The following is a 15,536-nucleotide window of genomic DNA, read 5'->3' on the forward strand; positions in this document are numbered from 1 at the left end:
CTGGATGCCTGCCAGGGGAAGAACAGATGGTGTGGGATCCCTCATTCACATTACCCTTTCCCATTTCGCCATTTAAGAATGCAGGGAATACAAGGACATTTTTTCTCTTCTACCCCATGGATTAGTTATATGATTACCACCTGGCATAACAAGTAATTTCTGAGAAAATTTGAAATCCATTGGCTTGTCACTCAATGTCCACTCACATTACTGAAATATTATATTTACATTGAGACTAAGCATGTTTACCTCCACAGCTAATAGTCGAAGCCAGCTCTGAGATGACTGCGTTTATAGTGAGGTAGTCAGTGACCGGTGCGTTGCGTCGATACCCCCACGACCGTTTGTCCAGCGTCATGCAGTTCTCCCACTTGTGTGGCTGTAACACTCCTGCAACACACACAGGAAATACATCACTAGAATGGTGGGTCAGTGGTTGCAGTGTTTATCTCCTGACGATACTGTATGTTGTGGCGCTGTGAACCCTGGGTGGAGCAAAGCAGCTGCTGTGCCCACCTGGAAGCCATGTCTCCTCATATTTCCTTGTACCTGGTCATGGAGAAGGACCCTGGTCAGACCCGAGTGAGGTACAGTCTGCCACAAGATGGTGCCATTTCCCTACACGGTGTATGTTTGTACTGGATGGTACCACAGAAGCAGTTGCTTACCTGTGGCCGACCACACAGACCGGGGTTAAACAACAGCCTCCTGATCTCAAGTACCCATATTCAGGGTTCGAGTCTAACTATGGTAAATTTGCTTTTGTTGTCTTTAATTGTCAGAAGTCAATCAGATTAAATATTATAAGCTTTGTAGCAGCGAAAGTGTTAAATTTCATTCTCGCAGCATGTCCATTCATTTGGTCGTTGTCACCCTTGTGGGTATTGTTGATGACCTAAACAGACTCTGACACACACACACACACACACACACACACACACACACACACACACAAAACAGCCAATGCAATACTTCAGCTGTCACTGGCACTGTCATTACTACAGAAATTCCTTCCAGATAGTACCTGGGCAGTGTGAGATGTAGACCAGTAGTTATACCATTAGGAATTCAGGTCATTCTTAGAGACTCTGTATAACTACTGGATACTTTACTGGGAGGGAGCTGTGTTACGCTCTGGGAGTCTAGTAGTTCTATCTCCCTTTCATTCCGTAGAGAGGCAAGTGAATTTCTGCTCAACTATCATGACGTTACGCTGCGTTAAGGAATTCTCGGCTGTGTGCACATAAAACAATCTTCTCGGCGTTCCCTTCCTGAGCCTGCAGTTTGGCCAGGGGAAGAGATCAGCATTAATTCATTGCATTCAGGCAGCTTTTGAATCGTGACGACTAAGCAACAAACAACCTTGCAGAGCAGCATATGCTGGGAGAAATTCCAGCTATCATTCTTCCTCTTAGGACAAGGTCTGGTCCTGCAGGAAACCTTATACGGATTGATACGGATACTCAAAAGAAGGATGGAACTGTCAACATAACATGCTAAGCTCAGTAAATCAATAGGAGCAACAAAGCTGGTGACAGAACCGTGATTATCATGGCTCATAGCTCGCAAGGAAGAACAGTGACCATCTTTTAACAGCTATGGAGCGACTGGAAAGGAAAAGTAAGACGAAAGCACAGGAAAGGAGATAGGAAATGTAGGGGGGCAGTTTGGAAATTAAAAACATATGCCCGACGAAAAGAACAATAGCAAGTATTGAACTGAAATCCTAGAAAGAAAGTGACAGAGAATTGCGCGGAATGTAAGATCACGAGTGTAGCGTCCCTGATGAAATCAGTATTGGCAGCCAGAAAGATTATAAGAAAAAATGTATTTCAAATCTTACAGTTCATGGTGGGCTGAAAGGCTTTAGAAACACAATAAATTAAATCAACTGGGAGAGAGAAGACCGGGTCTGGTCACCCTTCTTCAGTACCGACTAAGTGAGGGTAAGCTTCCAGCCAGATGGAAAACAGCCACTTGACAAGGGCGAAAGAGTCAGCCTAGGATGGATGTCAGCATGGAAGCACAGTTTTTGAAAACATCAGAACCACCACCCACTGACCACTACTGTTTTCCTGCCTGGATTACGAGTCCAGTGCTCCTTGCCGGTGTAGGGGGATCAGAGATAGTAAGCTATATTGAGACCCCACCTATTCTCTCCAGGAATACAATATCCTTTTCAGATGAGGAAGCGCCCATGGTGACCTATTATTGGCTAACATATATCGCCCATCATTCTCACCTGGATTATAGCGTTCTTTACAGGTGCATATAGATCCAAAATAATAAGCTACAGCACGAGGCATTCCACCTATCACTGAGCACCATCTGTTATTCTCACTTGGATTATAGCACCCCCACATATCAGTGACCACCTTTAATATACCCTCACCAGTTTCTCACCTGAATTATGACATTTTGTACAGGTGAAGAAAGAGCAATGGCAAAATATAATGTCAAGTTCTCATCTATCATTGATCACCATCTATAACAGATCTACACCTACAATTGATACCATTTATAATTATCCATCAGTTATCATTCTCACCTGGATTACAGCAGTCCTTACAGGTGTGGAAGGATCCATGACGATAGTGTCACCCCCATCATGCACCAACATCTGTCATTTGCACTCAGATTACACTGAACTTCCGATAATCCGGCATCCGATGGTTTGAAAAACCCGATGGTTTGGAATTTTCAGCCCAGGGTCATTTTTAGCTTTTTTAGGTAAAAAATCGAGAGCAATCGGGAAAAAATGAAAAATATAGGAAAATAGCTGAAAGTTGTGCACCGAACTATCCAATTCCGTACACATGCTGACATTCAGGAGGTCCCGGATGTTATTTTTTTGGGTGTGTTTTGAACATTTTCAGGTACCTGTCTGATAGTCTGGAAAATCTGATAATCCGGAAGGTCCATGGGCTACTGTATTCCGGATTAAAGAACTTTTACTGTATACTGGTCTATACACATGTAGAAGGGATTATGGTTATCCGTTATTGATCACACCTACTACTGACCATCATCAATCGTTGCATCAGCATAAGTGTTTATACAGTTGCAGAAATTCCTTAAGATTACCCATTGTTCACCCTAGTTAGTCTCACCTGGATTATAGCGATCCTTACAGGTGTAGAAGGACCCATGATGACAGCTTGTGCCAAGGCCCCACCTGTCATTAACCACCACTGTGTCCTTGACGGGGGACTCGTTGAACAGCCACGCCAGGAACACGGTGGAGTTCCAGTACCAATCTGCTACATCATCAGCCCCATCAGACCACACCACCGCTGGATGGTAGTTGTTTACCTGTGGCACACATTTATTATATACCGTTAGGGTAAATGTACAGTTGGTGGTCATTACTGCATACTGATTTATTCATTGTGTTATCTTTATACACCTATTTCTTGCTGAATGCGGCCATGCTTGCTCGTGCGTGTGTGAGTGATAACCCGTACAGTTTTAATCTGACTTTAGCCAAATTTAACATAATGGTAGAGGAACAGTCAAGAGGTTGACCTATTGTTTCTCGAAATATATCAAAGGTCAAGATCGCATGTGGCTAGGTCAAAATTTAACCTAGTAAGATCAACTTAAACAGTCTTTAACCTATTTAGACCAAACTTGGTGCAAGAGCTGAGTGTAATTAAAAAAAGTGTTTGAGTCTGAGAATGATCAGTCAAAGATCAAGGTCACACAACAAGGTCAAATTTCAACCAGTGTGTCTGTATGAACAAAATAACTAAAAACAGATTTGATCTGATGTGGCACAAACTTGATGGAAGTCTTCAGGATCAGCGAAGGAGTTGACTGACTGCCTTAGAGAAAAATTAGTTAAAGAACAAGGCCAAGTGGCTGGGTCAGCTTAATAGTTTCATTTGACTTCACAGATTTTAAGGAAGGGTTTAAAGTATGGCAAGATGAAGACATTCGATTCAAGAACAGTCAGTTAAAGGTCAAGATAAAAAGGAAAAGTCAGAATTCCAGGCCACAGGACGAGAGTCACTTAGAATTTTTGATGTGATTTGGACCAAAAGTGGTGGAAGGGTTCACGGTCAGGCAGTCATGAAGTAATTAGATTTTGAGAGAATTCGGTTAAAGCTGAAGATCACAGGACAAAGTCAAAAATCTGGCCCTTAGACCAGTTCGTGGGCGTGAGTGTTGCACTCTGAGTGTTCCTCCTTGTTCGTAAAAATATTATTATTAGTTATTACTACTATTAGTCTCCACCTATTCCATAGGTGGAGACTATTGTTTTCGCTGGTATTATTATTCCCGCCTCAGAGTTTCAAAACGATTCTCCAGGAGAAATGGAGACTGTGCAAGGAATCTGAAGGGCCGAGTTTATGTGTCCTGCCATGGGCCATTGCTGATAGAAAAAAAATTCCAGATCCTTTATGCACAGTGAAAGGGCATGTCAGAATGAGTCATATCAGTATGATAATGTGAACAAGATAACTTGGTCATGTCTACTGGAAATTTCAACACGATCTGTGCAAGGAATCTGAGTGGCCCAGGTTATGTGTCCCGGTATGGCCTATTGCTGAGAGAAAAAAATTCCAAATCTCCCGAATGGAGCCAAGGTCATTGTATGAAACAGTAGGTGGAGACTAGTGACTGTCTGAAGGACAGTTACAGAGTTCTAGTAAATAATAATAATAATAATATTAATCCGTACCCTCCCGACATCGTACTTTGTACGACAGTACATGGTAGCTGCCATGGTCCCGCCGTTGAACACCATACAATTCGCAAAATCAAGGCACATTGCACTCACATTTTTCAGATTTTGCTGGTGACTCATGGCAGACAGACGAATGAGACCTTCCTCTAGAGTCTAGTGAATGTTAGTGGAAACAACAGCATCAGCTAGTCAAGTGTGCCAGAAATCAGCGGTTTTTGGGTAGTACCATTATGAACCTACGTTATTTTCACCCATTTTTTTTTTATATATATACCACAATAGTGTTGCTGTATATGTACTTTTGTAGCAAATAAATGTAAATATATGTATTAAGGTTGGTTTTGATTAGTTACCCTCCTCCTTCCCACTGTAGAAAACGTAGCAGACTAGCCTGGCCACAGAACACCTGGCTGAGGTGAAGGCGGACCCACCTTAGGAGCACTTAGGGGTGACGGGAGCAACTTTCTTGGTGATTTTTATTAGTTTCTCACCAAAAGGGAATGTTTGAGAGAAAAAAAAAAAAATCGAAAATTAATCGGGTTTTCAGAGGGTGGAGGGGCCCGAAAAAACCGGGAGAGTACAGGTTAATAATAATAATAATAATAATAATAATAATATTATTATTATTATTATTATCATTGTTATTATTATTATTACTGTGGTGCATATGAGGTGTGGCTGCAGAGGATGGATGAGGTGTCATATGATAGGTATAAGGAAAAGAGGAATATGGCGAGAAGGGCTGTGCATGATGGTAAAGTGGTAGCATATGAGAGGAGGGGTAGGCAATTAACTAAGAATTTTCAACTAAGAAAATGTTTTGGAAGGAAGTGAAAAGGGTGCGAAAGAGAGAGTCTGGGAAGGAAGAGCAAGTAAAAGCAGAGGATGGAAGGATGTCAAGTGAGATGTATGCAGTAAGGATGAAATGGGCAGAGTCATTTTAAAGGTTGTTAAATATGGAGTAAAGGAGACGAAAGCAGGGAAAGCTGCAGGTATGGATGGGTGTGCTGTGGAATGCCTGAAGGGTGGTGGAGTGACTATTGTTGACTGGTTAGTAAGATTGTTGAATGTGTGCTTTGAGAAAGGTATGGTGCCAATTGACTGGGCAAGTGCTTGTGTGGTCCCGTTGTATAAAGGCAAGGGTGATAAGTATGAATGTACTAGCTTTAGGGGTATAAGTCTGTTGAGTGTTGTAGGTAAGGTGTATGGTAGAGTGTTAATTATGAGAGTTAGAGAGGGTACAGAGGGAGTAATTAGTGATGAGCAGTGTGGCTTTAGGAGAGGGAGGGGATGCGTTGATCAGGTGTTTGCTGTGAGACAAGTGTGTGAAAAGTATTTAGCGAAAGGCAAGGATGTGTTTTGGGCATTTATGGATTTAGAGAAAGCGTATGATAGAATTGATAGGGAGGCTTTGTGGACTGTTTTAAGATTGTATGGACTTGATGGTAGGTTACTAAAAGGGGTGAAAAGTTTTTATGTAAATAGTAGAGCGTGTGTAAGAGTGGGAAATGCTGTGAGTGATTGGTTTCCCGTGAGAGTGGGGCTGCGACAGGGATGTGTGATGTCGCCTTGGTTGTTTAATATTTACATGGATGGTGTTGTAAGGGAGGTGAATGCAAGAGTTTTAGGTGGAGATCTGAGTCTGGTAAATGTTGATGGAGGAGAGTGGAATCTGAAGCAGCTGCTGTTTGCAGATGATACTGCACTAGTGACTGATTCAGAGGAGAGATTGAGAGAGTTGGTAGAGGAGTTTGGAAGGGTGTGTGAAAGGAGGAAATTGAAAGTAAATGAGAATAAGAGTAAAGTGATGAAGTGTACGAGGTTGATAGATGGTAGGGGGATGAATATAGTTTTGAATGGTGAGTTGCTTGAGGAGGTAGATTGTTTTAAATATCTAGGGTCACATGTTGCTGTGGATGGAAGAATAGATGCAGAAGTGAAGTTTAGAATAAATGAAGTAGGAAAGGTGCTGGGAGGAATGAAAAAGTGTTTAAATGTCGTTCGCTTAGAATGGATGTAAAAGAGAAGGCTGTATGAGGGTGTTGTGGTACCGACTGCATTATATGGGTCTGAAACATGGAATATGGGTGTAGCAGAGAGGAAAAGTTTGAATGTAATGGAGATGAGATGTCTGAGGAGTATGTGTGGAGTGACGTGTATGGATCGGGTGCGAAATGATGAAGTGCGAAGGAGAACTGGAGTTGTTCGGGAGATGGCTGGTAGAGTTGAGCAGAGGGTGTTGCAATGGTTTGGGCATATGGAGAGAATGGATAATGAGCGATTGGTGAAAAGATAACTAGATCTGATGTGAGAGGTGTAAGGCTGAGAGGAAGACCACGAATAGGATGGATGGACAGTGTGAAGAGAGCGCTGGATGCGAGAGGGATGTCTGTTGAGCAAGGAAGAGTGGCTGTGCGTGACAGAAATAAATGGAGAGAAATTGTGAATGAATAAGTGATGACGCAGCCCTGAGGGGATATTCTCCCGCATTTGGTCTGATCAGCTAGTCAGGTCAGGTGCGGGTAAGGGGATGGGTCTGTTATGATGTGGCAGGGGTAAACCAGTTCTGCTGTCGGGCCCTGCTGCGGATGTCACTGATTGCATTGCCCAGTTGACCCTTGTGCGGTGTGGTGCGGTGAGGATCTGTCCATTCTCCCCTTTGGGGCTAAGATGCGAATGAATGTGTTTGAATGGATGAGTAAGTGGAGAGTGAGTCGTCCTGTCTCGGCTACCTTCCTTTCCTTGGGGAAAGCAGCCTAGGTATATAGATAGATAGATAGAAATATGGAGGAGGAAAGGGAGGCTGAGACTGTGGCGGATGGAAGGGTGCAAGGAATAAATGTGTTGGGAGAGCTGAATGATGCTTTGATCACAATGGAGGAAGTGCATGAGGCAGTAAAGGAGATGAAAACAGGGAAAGCTGCAGGTATGGATGGGTGTGATGTGGAATGCCTGAAAGGTGGTGGAGCGACTATTATTGAGTGGTTAGTAAGATTGCTGAATGTGTGTTTTCTGAGCGGTATGGTGCCGATTGCCTGGACAAGTGCTTGTATGGTTCCACTGTATAATGGTAAGGGTGATAAGAATGAATGTACTAGCTTTAGGGGTATAAGTCTGTTGAGTGTCGTAGGTAAGGTGTATGGCAGAGTGTTAATTAAGAGAGAAAGGGTACGGAGGGAGTGACTGGTGATGAGCGGTGTGGCTTTAGGAGAGGAAGGGAATGCGTGGATCAGGTGTCTGCTGTGAGACAGGTGTGTGAAAAGTATTTAGCGAAAGGTAAAGATGTGTTTTGGGCGATCATGGATTTAGAGAAAGTGTATGGTAGAACTGGTGGGGAGGCTTTATGGACTGTTTTGAGATTGTATGGATCTGATGGTAGGCTGTTAAAAGGAGTGATAAGTTTTTATGTAATTAGTGAAGCATGTGTAAGAGTGGGAAATACTGTGAGTGATTGGTTCCCCGTGAGAGTGGGGCTGCGGCAGGGATGTGTGATGTCACCCTGGTTGTTTAATTTTTATATGAATGGTGTTGTAAGAGAGGTAAAACCAAAACTGTTAGGTGGAGATTTGAGTCTGGTGAATGCTGATGGTAAAGAGTGGAATCTGAATCAGCTGCTGTTTGCAGATGATACTGCACCGGTGGCTGATTCGGAGGAGAGATTGAGACAGTTGGTAAAGGAGTTTCGAAGAGTGTGTGCAAGGAGGAAATTGAGAGCAAATGAGAATAAGAGTAAAGTGATGACGTGTGCAAGGTTGGCAGATGGTAGGAGGATGAATATAGTTTTAAAGGTGCTTGAGGAGATAGAGTGTTTTAAGTATTTAGGGTCACATGTTGCTGTGGATGGAAGAATAGATGTAGAAGTGAAGTTAAAATAAATGAAGTAGTTAAGGTGCTGGGAGGAATGAAAAAAGTGTTTAGATGTTGTTTGCTTAGAATGGATGTAAAGAGAAGGCTGTATGAGGGTGTAATGCTACCGACTGCGTTATATGGGGCTGAAACATGGAATATGGGTGTAGCAGAGAGGAAGAGTTTGAAAGTAATGGAGATGAGATCTCTGAGGAGTATGTGTGGAGTGGAAAGTTTGAATGTAATGCAGATGAGATGTGTGAGGAGTATGTGTGGAGTGGCGCGTATGGATCGAGTGAGAAATGATGAAGTGCTAAGGAGAACTGGAGTTATGCGGGAGATGGCTGATCGAGTTGAGCAGAGAGTGTTGCGATGGTTTGGGCATATGGAGAAAACGGATGAAGTGCGATTGGTGAAAAAGAACTGAATCGGATGTGACAAGTGTAAGGCTGAGAGGAAAACCATGAATAGGATGGGATGGACAGTGTGAAGAGAGTGTTAGATGCAAGAGGGATGTCTGTTGAGCAAGGAAGCGTGGTTGGGCGTGATAGGAATGATTGGAAAGAAATTGTGAATGAATTGATGGTGGCGCGGCCCTGAGGGGATGTTCTCCCACATTTGGTCTGATCAGCTTTGGATCAAGTCAGGTGCGGGTAAGGGGATGGGTCCATTATGAAGTGGCAGGGTTAAACCAGCTCTGCTGCCGGGTCCTGCTGCGGATGTCGCTGATTGCACCGTGCAGTTGACCCTCGTGCAGTGTGATGCGATGAGGATCTGTGATTGCACCGTGCAGTTGACCCTCGTGCAGTGTGATACGATGAGGATCTGTCCCTTCTCCCACTGGGTCTAAGATACGAACAAATGCGTGTGCGTGGATGAGTAAATTGGGAGTGTGTTGTCCTGTCTCGGCCACCTCCTTTTCTTTGGGGGAAGCAGCCTAAGTATATAGATAGATAGATTATTATTGTAGCAGGAGGGGCGCCCATCATTGACTTACTCGTTGTTGTGCTGTCTACAGGTGACTTTACTGTACACTGAGTGACAACCAATGGGTTTCATGTAACCCAGGAAACCATTTGCTACTCTGAGTGGCAACCATATAACCAAATGACGACTGGTGGTCTGGTGGGTTACAGTGCTCCAGCTGGATGAAGCCTGTAATGGTTTCCGCTTGAGAAATGGTTGAGGTTTATTGCTCACGTGGCGCCTTTCAGGGTCGAGTGAGCTTGGTCACCTTGACCTTCAGTGTTGGGACCGAATACCCTAGCCCGGGACCCTCACGATCCTGATGGGGAAGAAAAGGAATGGCTGCTGCTGCTGCTGCTCCTGATGATGATGATGATGATGATGATGATGATGATCCTTTTAGCCGAGAGACGTCATTTGTATTCACTTGTACTTTAACCTTGATTAGACCAGAAGGGGATAACAATATCTGACTTCCAGCATATACACAGATACACAGACCACACAAATTGTCTGACTTACAGGGGAGTGACGGAGGAAAAAAAAGGAACAGAAGTTCTGATGTAACCCTTCCAGCCTATGGATACAATTTTCAGTTTATCCTGCTGCTACTGACCAGTTTTATTTACATTAATAGGGCATTTAAGTGAAGGAGTTAACGAAGGCTACATCCATCCGGGTGAAGGGGTAATAAAGACCATATGTAAACCTTGGATAATTTCATCTGTAGACTGCATGACTAGAGTGAAAAGGACGCCGTCGTGGTTGTGCCATCATATCATCATCATCATCTCGACCTCTTTTCCCGCCCAAGGTTTTGGTAGGTACGAACAGAAACAATGAAAATACAAAAGTAGGAGAGCCACGAAGAGCATTCACACGTCATTCAAGCCCTGGCAATCGTGGCGCCATCTCACAAGCGTAAAAATCTGCTCAAGCTGTTCATGTATCTTCGAGATTTTCACACACACACACACACACACACACACACACACACACACACACACACCTCTGCCAGACAGAGTAATTCTCTTGACAATGGAGTTAAATGAGAGGTGTGTCAAACCCTTACCATGTACCGTCTGCTCCAGGAGTCGTGTTACCCCCTGCCACCCCGCTCTGGCTCATGTGGCAACGACGCACTATATACTCGTGTGGGTAGGAGGCAGACAGCAGAGATTTATCGTATAGTGTGATACAGCAAATCGACATATTAAGATACGATTGAATGAAATACAGAGGATATAATAGGGAATCTGTATGAGGGTATGTGGTGTTACTTATAATGCTGCCTCTGATAAAGAAAATGGTGGCGAGGTGAAAGAGGTAGGATGATGGAGGGGGTGTGGTAAGGGAAGGGAGAAAAGGGAGGGGGAGTGTCAGGAGAATGGGAAGGTGAAAGGAGGAGGTGGTGAAGCATCGAAGCACCGTGAATGGGAGACGAAGGGAGGAAGGGAAGGGGAATGAAGCTGTCCCACGTTTCCACTGGGTTATAATGGGTAATAGTGATACTGTCCTAGCTCCCTTCCGTCATTGTCTTACATGCCTCTAGGGGGAGAAGAGTAGGAGGTTATGGGGACATCCAGGCCCTAAAAACTCACAAGGCCTTAGTAATCGTAAACTGTGAGGTGTTCGTAACCTTGCAGTTCACAAGTTGTTTTGCCGCTTCATTCTCTCTTCGGCATTCCTGTTCTCCTGACTTTTCTCCCTCCCCCCCTCTCCCCTCCCTTACTGTGGGTAACACCACATCACCTTACAGAGATTCCACATTATATTATATCCCCGGTGGATCATTCGACTGCATGTTAATATGTCGATGTACTGTATCACAATACTTAATACGAAAAATCTCTGCTGTCTGCCTTCCACCCACACGACTAGTACGCCGCTGCCACATGAGTGAGAGCGGGATGGCAAAGGGTAACATGGTCCCCGAAGCCGACTGTACTCCTCCGTAAATACTTCATCCAGCAAAATCCCTGTAAACTCTACCTTCACTGACCTTCATATCTTGTTTTCTCACACATTTATCTTATCTATCCAGCTTCTTCGTGGCTTACCATATTTCCAAACACCTCCGAACTCACTCACATAGACCCTATTCTTCTCATTTCTTGGTTCTGGAGAGGAACGCCTTCATGTGGTGGCACTGATATAACTACGTATCAACTACACGGTTATACACAAGCCCCTCAACTAACTCCCCATCCCCTGGAAGGAGGATGGTGGACTGGGCTGTGACAACTTAAGCCTGCAGTCACTGGGTTCACTTTTCAGATGAGCCTGGTGCGACAACAACAACAACAACAACTTCTCTTCATGTGACCATACTATTTAAGCTCGCTCCTCTACATTATTATCAACAGGCTCCTTACTCCACATCTTTAGCGAATCGCGTTATATCTCATCCCCTTCTTTCTATGCATTCCACACACATTCCCCAATAGTCCCAGATCCACTACTATTACTTTCTCATTCTGTCATGCATAGTCCCACTTCCACTGCCTTTACTTTCTACTTCGTGCATTCATACCATTACAAAGTCTGACACTGATACGTTAATGTGGGTACTAACACACTTTCATGCCATCCTCTTGCAGCCTCCACACCCAGTCCTCTGTTTTATATCAAGACATTCATTGCACCAACTACATTTCCCTCTGCTCTCCTGATTAACTCTAGGACTAACGTAGCTCAGTCAAGTCGTCTGTCAGTAGCTGGAATAGGAGTCTAGAGTTGTCCCGACCATGACATGATTAAAGGAAAAGGAATGAAAAATCTCAGGTTCCCATGCGTCTCACTCTCAGCTGAATAAAATGGCCTGGTGTTAGTTGAATAAAATACCAGGGCTGCTCCGATTATGAGAGGGTTAAAGAAAAAGCTGTCTGACTTACCAGCTCATACAACTCTGGCATGGTTTTCCTGGTCACAAACTCGTGTGTTTGGAAGCTGTTCTACTTAAGGTGCTTTTTATCTCACCAACAAAACGCTTCTGTAATCATTTTATAAGCTTGTTTCTGAAACCTACCATCATTTCGAATTGGGCACTTTTTTTTTTTTTTTTTTTTTCACACCCGCGAGCACCAAGTGAGCGGGTGTTATATTTTGATCGGCACGCTGCATGCTGGCGTGTGTTAGCTGTGAAATTCGAGCAATTTTTGTGTGATTTTCACCAATTTCGTGAGAGTTGAGGTTCAGCAAGGGTCTGCGTGAACAGGTCAAAAGTGAAGGACACACGGCACAGTCAACTAAACCGCTGAGTTGATATAGATAAACATGGTGAAAGAGATATTAAAGGTAAGGAAAGGATGAATGAATTGAGTTTTGAAAATAATAAATCAAACTTCAAAGTCAGTGATGAAAGTCAAAATTTGACTTGCGTGAGTCTGTGTGAGCTAAATCACTGAAACAGTTTTGATTCTGCTCTTGAGCAAACTTGCTGGAAGAGTTGAGGGTCAGTCAAGGGGATAAGGTAGGCATTTGAAAACAACAGGTCAAGTGGAAGGTGGCATGGCAAGGTCAACTTAAAGAGTTTTCTCCTGTTTATACCAAACCGGGTGGAATGGTTCAGGGTTAAGCAAGAGCAAAGGAATCTGACTTTGAGAATAATCAGTCAAAGGATATGGTCACAGGGCTAAGTCAACTATTAAGATTATTTCGTAAGGCCAACTTGAAGACTGCTGACCTGACCTAGAATAAACTTGGTGAAAGGGCTACGGGTAGAGTGAGGATGAATGCACTGAATTCTGCGAAAAATCAGTGAAAGGCAAAGGTCACAGGATAAGATCAAATGTCGATCCACTTATCGGTGTGTGTGTGTGTGTGTGTGTGTGTGTGTGTGTGTGTGTTCTCCATTTGGCCCGTATTCCTGTTTTATTGCTAATGTCGGAAGTGACCCGAGCGTGCATGGGGTACAGCAGGTATATTCTCTCTCTCTCTCTCTCTCTGTATGTGTGTGTGTATGAGAGAGAGAGAGAGAGAGAGAGAGAGAGAGAGAGAGAGAGAGAGAGAGAGAGAGCATTACAGTTGAAACATTTTGGATCATAGTTTGATCAGATTTGAAGAGAATGTTGTGAGTCAGCCCTGGACTGGCCTACCGGTTTTGAGGAAAAAACAAATGAAAGTCCAATTAAATTCACAGAGATGGCCATGTTTGAGCTCTTTGATCCGATTTACACTAAACCTGGTGAAACTGTTGAGGATCAGACATGGATGAAGCGATTCGATTTTGACAAGTCAAAGGTCAAGGTCAAAGAGCAAGATCAGTGGTTCAGTTCCAAGACCAATTACAGTTCGCGGGCTTTGCACTTTTTTAAGACTAAAGGTAAAGGTAAAGGCGAGGGCAGACGCCATCGGGCGTTTAGTCGCGGTGCTAATCTTCGTAACTTAGGCCTGTGGCGATTTTTTCACCCAATATTCAGGGATACAAGGCCACTGCATCATCCAGGTTACCACAGTTACCTCCCCTCAGTGTTACTCTGTGCCCGTATTAATAAAAACTCCTAGGAGTAAAAAGTTCCTCTCAAAGTGAAATTTGGCTCCTAACTTCTAGAAGTACTCCTAAAAGTTACTTTCAACTCCTAAGTTTACTCGTAAAATCGCTAAAAAATAAAAGTCCTCCACAAGGACTTTTAGGAGTTAGTATGGGTTTTAGTGACAGTAAACACAGTAGCTGCGTCCCTCAAACACCAAGAGACAAGACAACATAGACCATGGCTGACCGACACCACCCACCACGCAGAAATTTTCGAGCTCGGAAGGATGCATTCATGGAATAAGATGATCAAGAACTTGTAAGAAGGTACCGTTTCGATCGTGAGGGCATTCTGCTTATTACCGATTTAGTAAGAGATGTACTGGAAAGGCCCACACATCGAAACCATCCTGTCACATCCGAGATGAAAGTGTTGATACTATTTAGGTACCTTGCAACTGGAAAAATGCAGCAGTGCACTTGTGATGACTTTGGACCATCACAGCCATCAGTGAGCAATGTGATAATGGAAACACTCTATGCTCTAACTGCTCCACACATTAAGAGGTTTGTGAAGGTCCCTCGTACACTCCCTCCGTCCAGTTTCTCTTTCTCCTGAACTTATCTGCAGCCGTGGAATCTTGAAATTGTGCCATTGTTGACGGTCACTGTGCCATGTGCACACGATGCCCCGATGGTGGCAGGCACGATCAGCTGACCACACGATGTGTTTACATTTTATCCATGTTATCGACATTCGTAAAGAATCATAATATATGATCAAATAGATGTTGTTTCTATATATAAAAACTAGTTTTATTCATTTTTAAACTACTTACTGATACTCTAAGGCTTTGCAATGGTAATTTTTTAAATATATTAAGCAGAGATTCCTTGTGTTGGTAACACTTTATGGTAGGAGCGAAATTACTACTACGAGTCCTCCTAGGAGGAACTTTTAGAAGCTACTCTCAGCTACAACCACTTTTAGTAGTAATTTTAAGAGTACTTCTAGAAGTTTTTATTAATACAGGATTTAACCTGAGTCGAGTGATGCCCTGCCCGCACCAGGATGCGAACCATGACGCTATCAGACTAGCAATTTCGCAGTCAGCAACGGTGACCACTCAGCTACCACTGTTAAACATTAATCTTGCTCCTATCAGAGGAGTTTAGAACACCCTAGTAGTGGAGAGACTAATGGAAACTATAACTCAATCCTCCATATTTAAAGGTCTCTCCTTAGCAGAGTAAAATCATCTGAGGATAATAAGAATAACCTTGACATGATGCCCCTCTAATGCCAATGATTTTTATTATTATTATTATTTTTTTTCATCTGGCCACCACCGGGCTATTGTACTCAGCGAATGAGGATCTCTTGTTGTGGTGGAGTTAGTGAAGGCAACATCAAAATTTTCCAGTTCGTAGTCTCTCCTGGGCTGAATAAAACCGTCTGGAGATAACACGAACATCCTCAAAAGGTGTGTTTGAAGTGAAGGGCTTAATGAAATTCATGATAAGAAGAAGGATTAGATAAACACCTACCGACTCCACAAG

General features: G+C 43.5%; 1 protein-coding gene across 1 annotated transcript in view; it reads right to left on the reverse strand.

The window, feature by feature from the left end:
• LOC145389825 (alpha-L-fucosidase-like) overlaps positions 1–15,059 on the reverse strand; it is a 28,881-nt gene extending 13,822 nt beyond the window's left edge. The window contains exons 1-4 of the mRNA XM_080264964.1: positions 15,018–15,059; positions 12,397–12,456; positions 3,111–3,312; positions 250–390 (exon numbers count right to left, since the gene is read on the reverse strand). Coding sequence (XP_080121090.1) covers positions 250–390; positions 3,111–3,312; positions 12,397–12,456; positions 15,018–15,059 — 445 coding nt within the window. The remainder of the gene's footprint in view (positions 1–249; positions 391–3,110; positions 3,313–12,396; positions 12,457–15,017) is intronic.
• Between the last annotated feature and the right edge of the window lie 477 nt (positions 15,060–15,536).

Source organism: Coenobita brevimanus, unplaced genomic scaffold (genome assembly GCF_032717465.1).
Source record: "Coenobita brevimanus isolate Jiangsu-jjx unplaced genomic scaffold, ASM3271746v2 jjx.HiC_scaffold_241, whole genome shotgun sequence".
Lineage (NCBI taxonomy): Eukaryota > Metazoa > Arthropoda > Malacostraca > Decapoda > Coenobitidae > Coenobita > Coenobita brevimanus.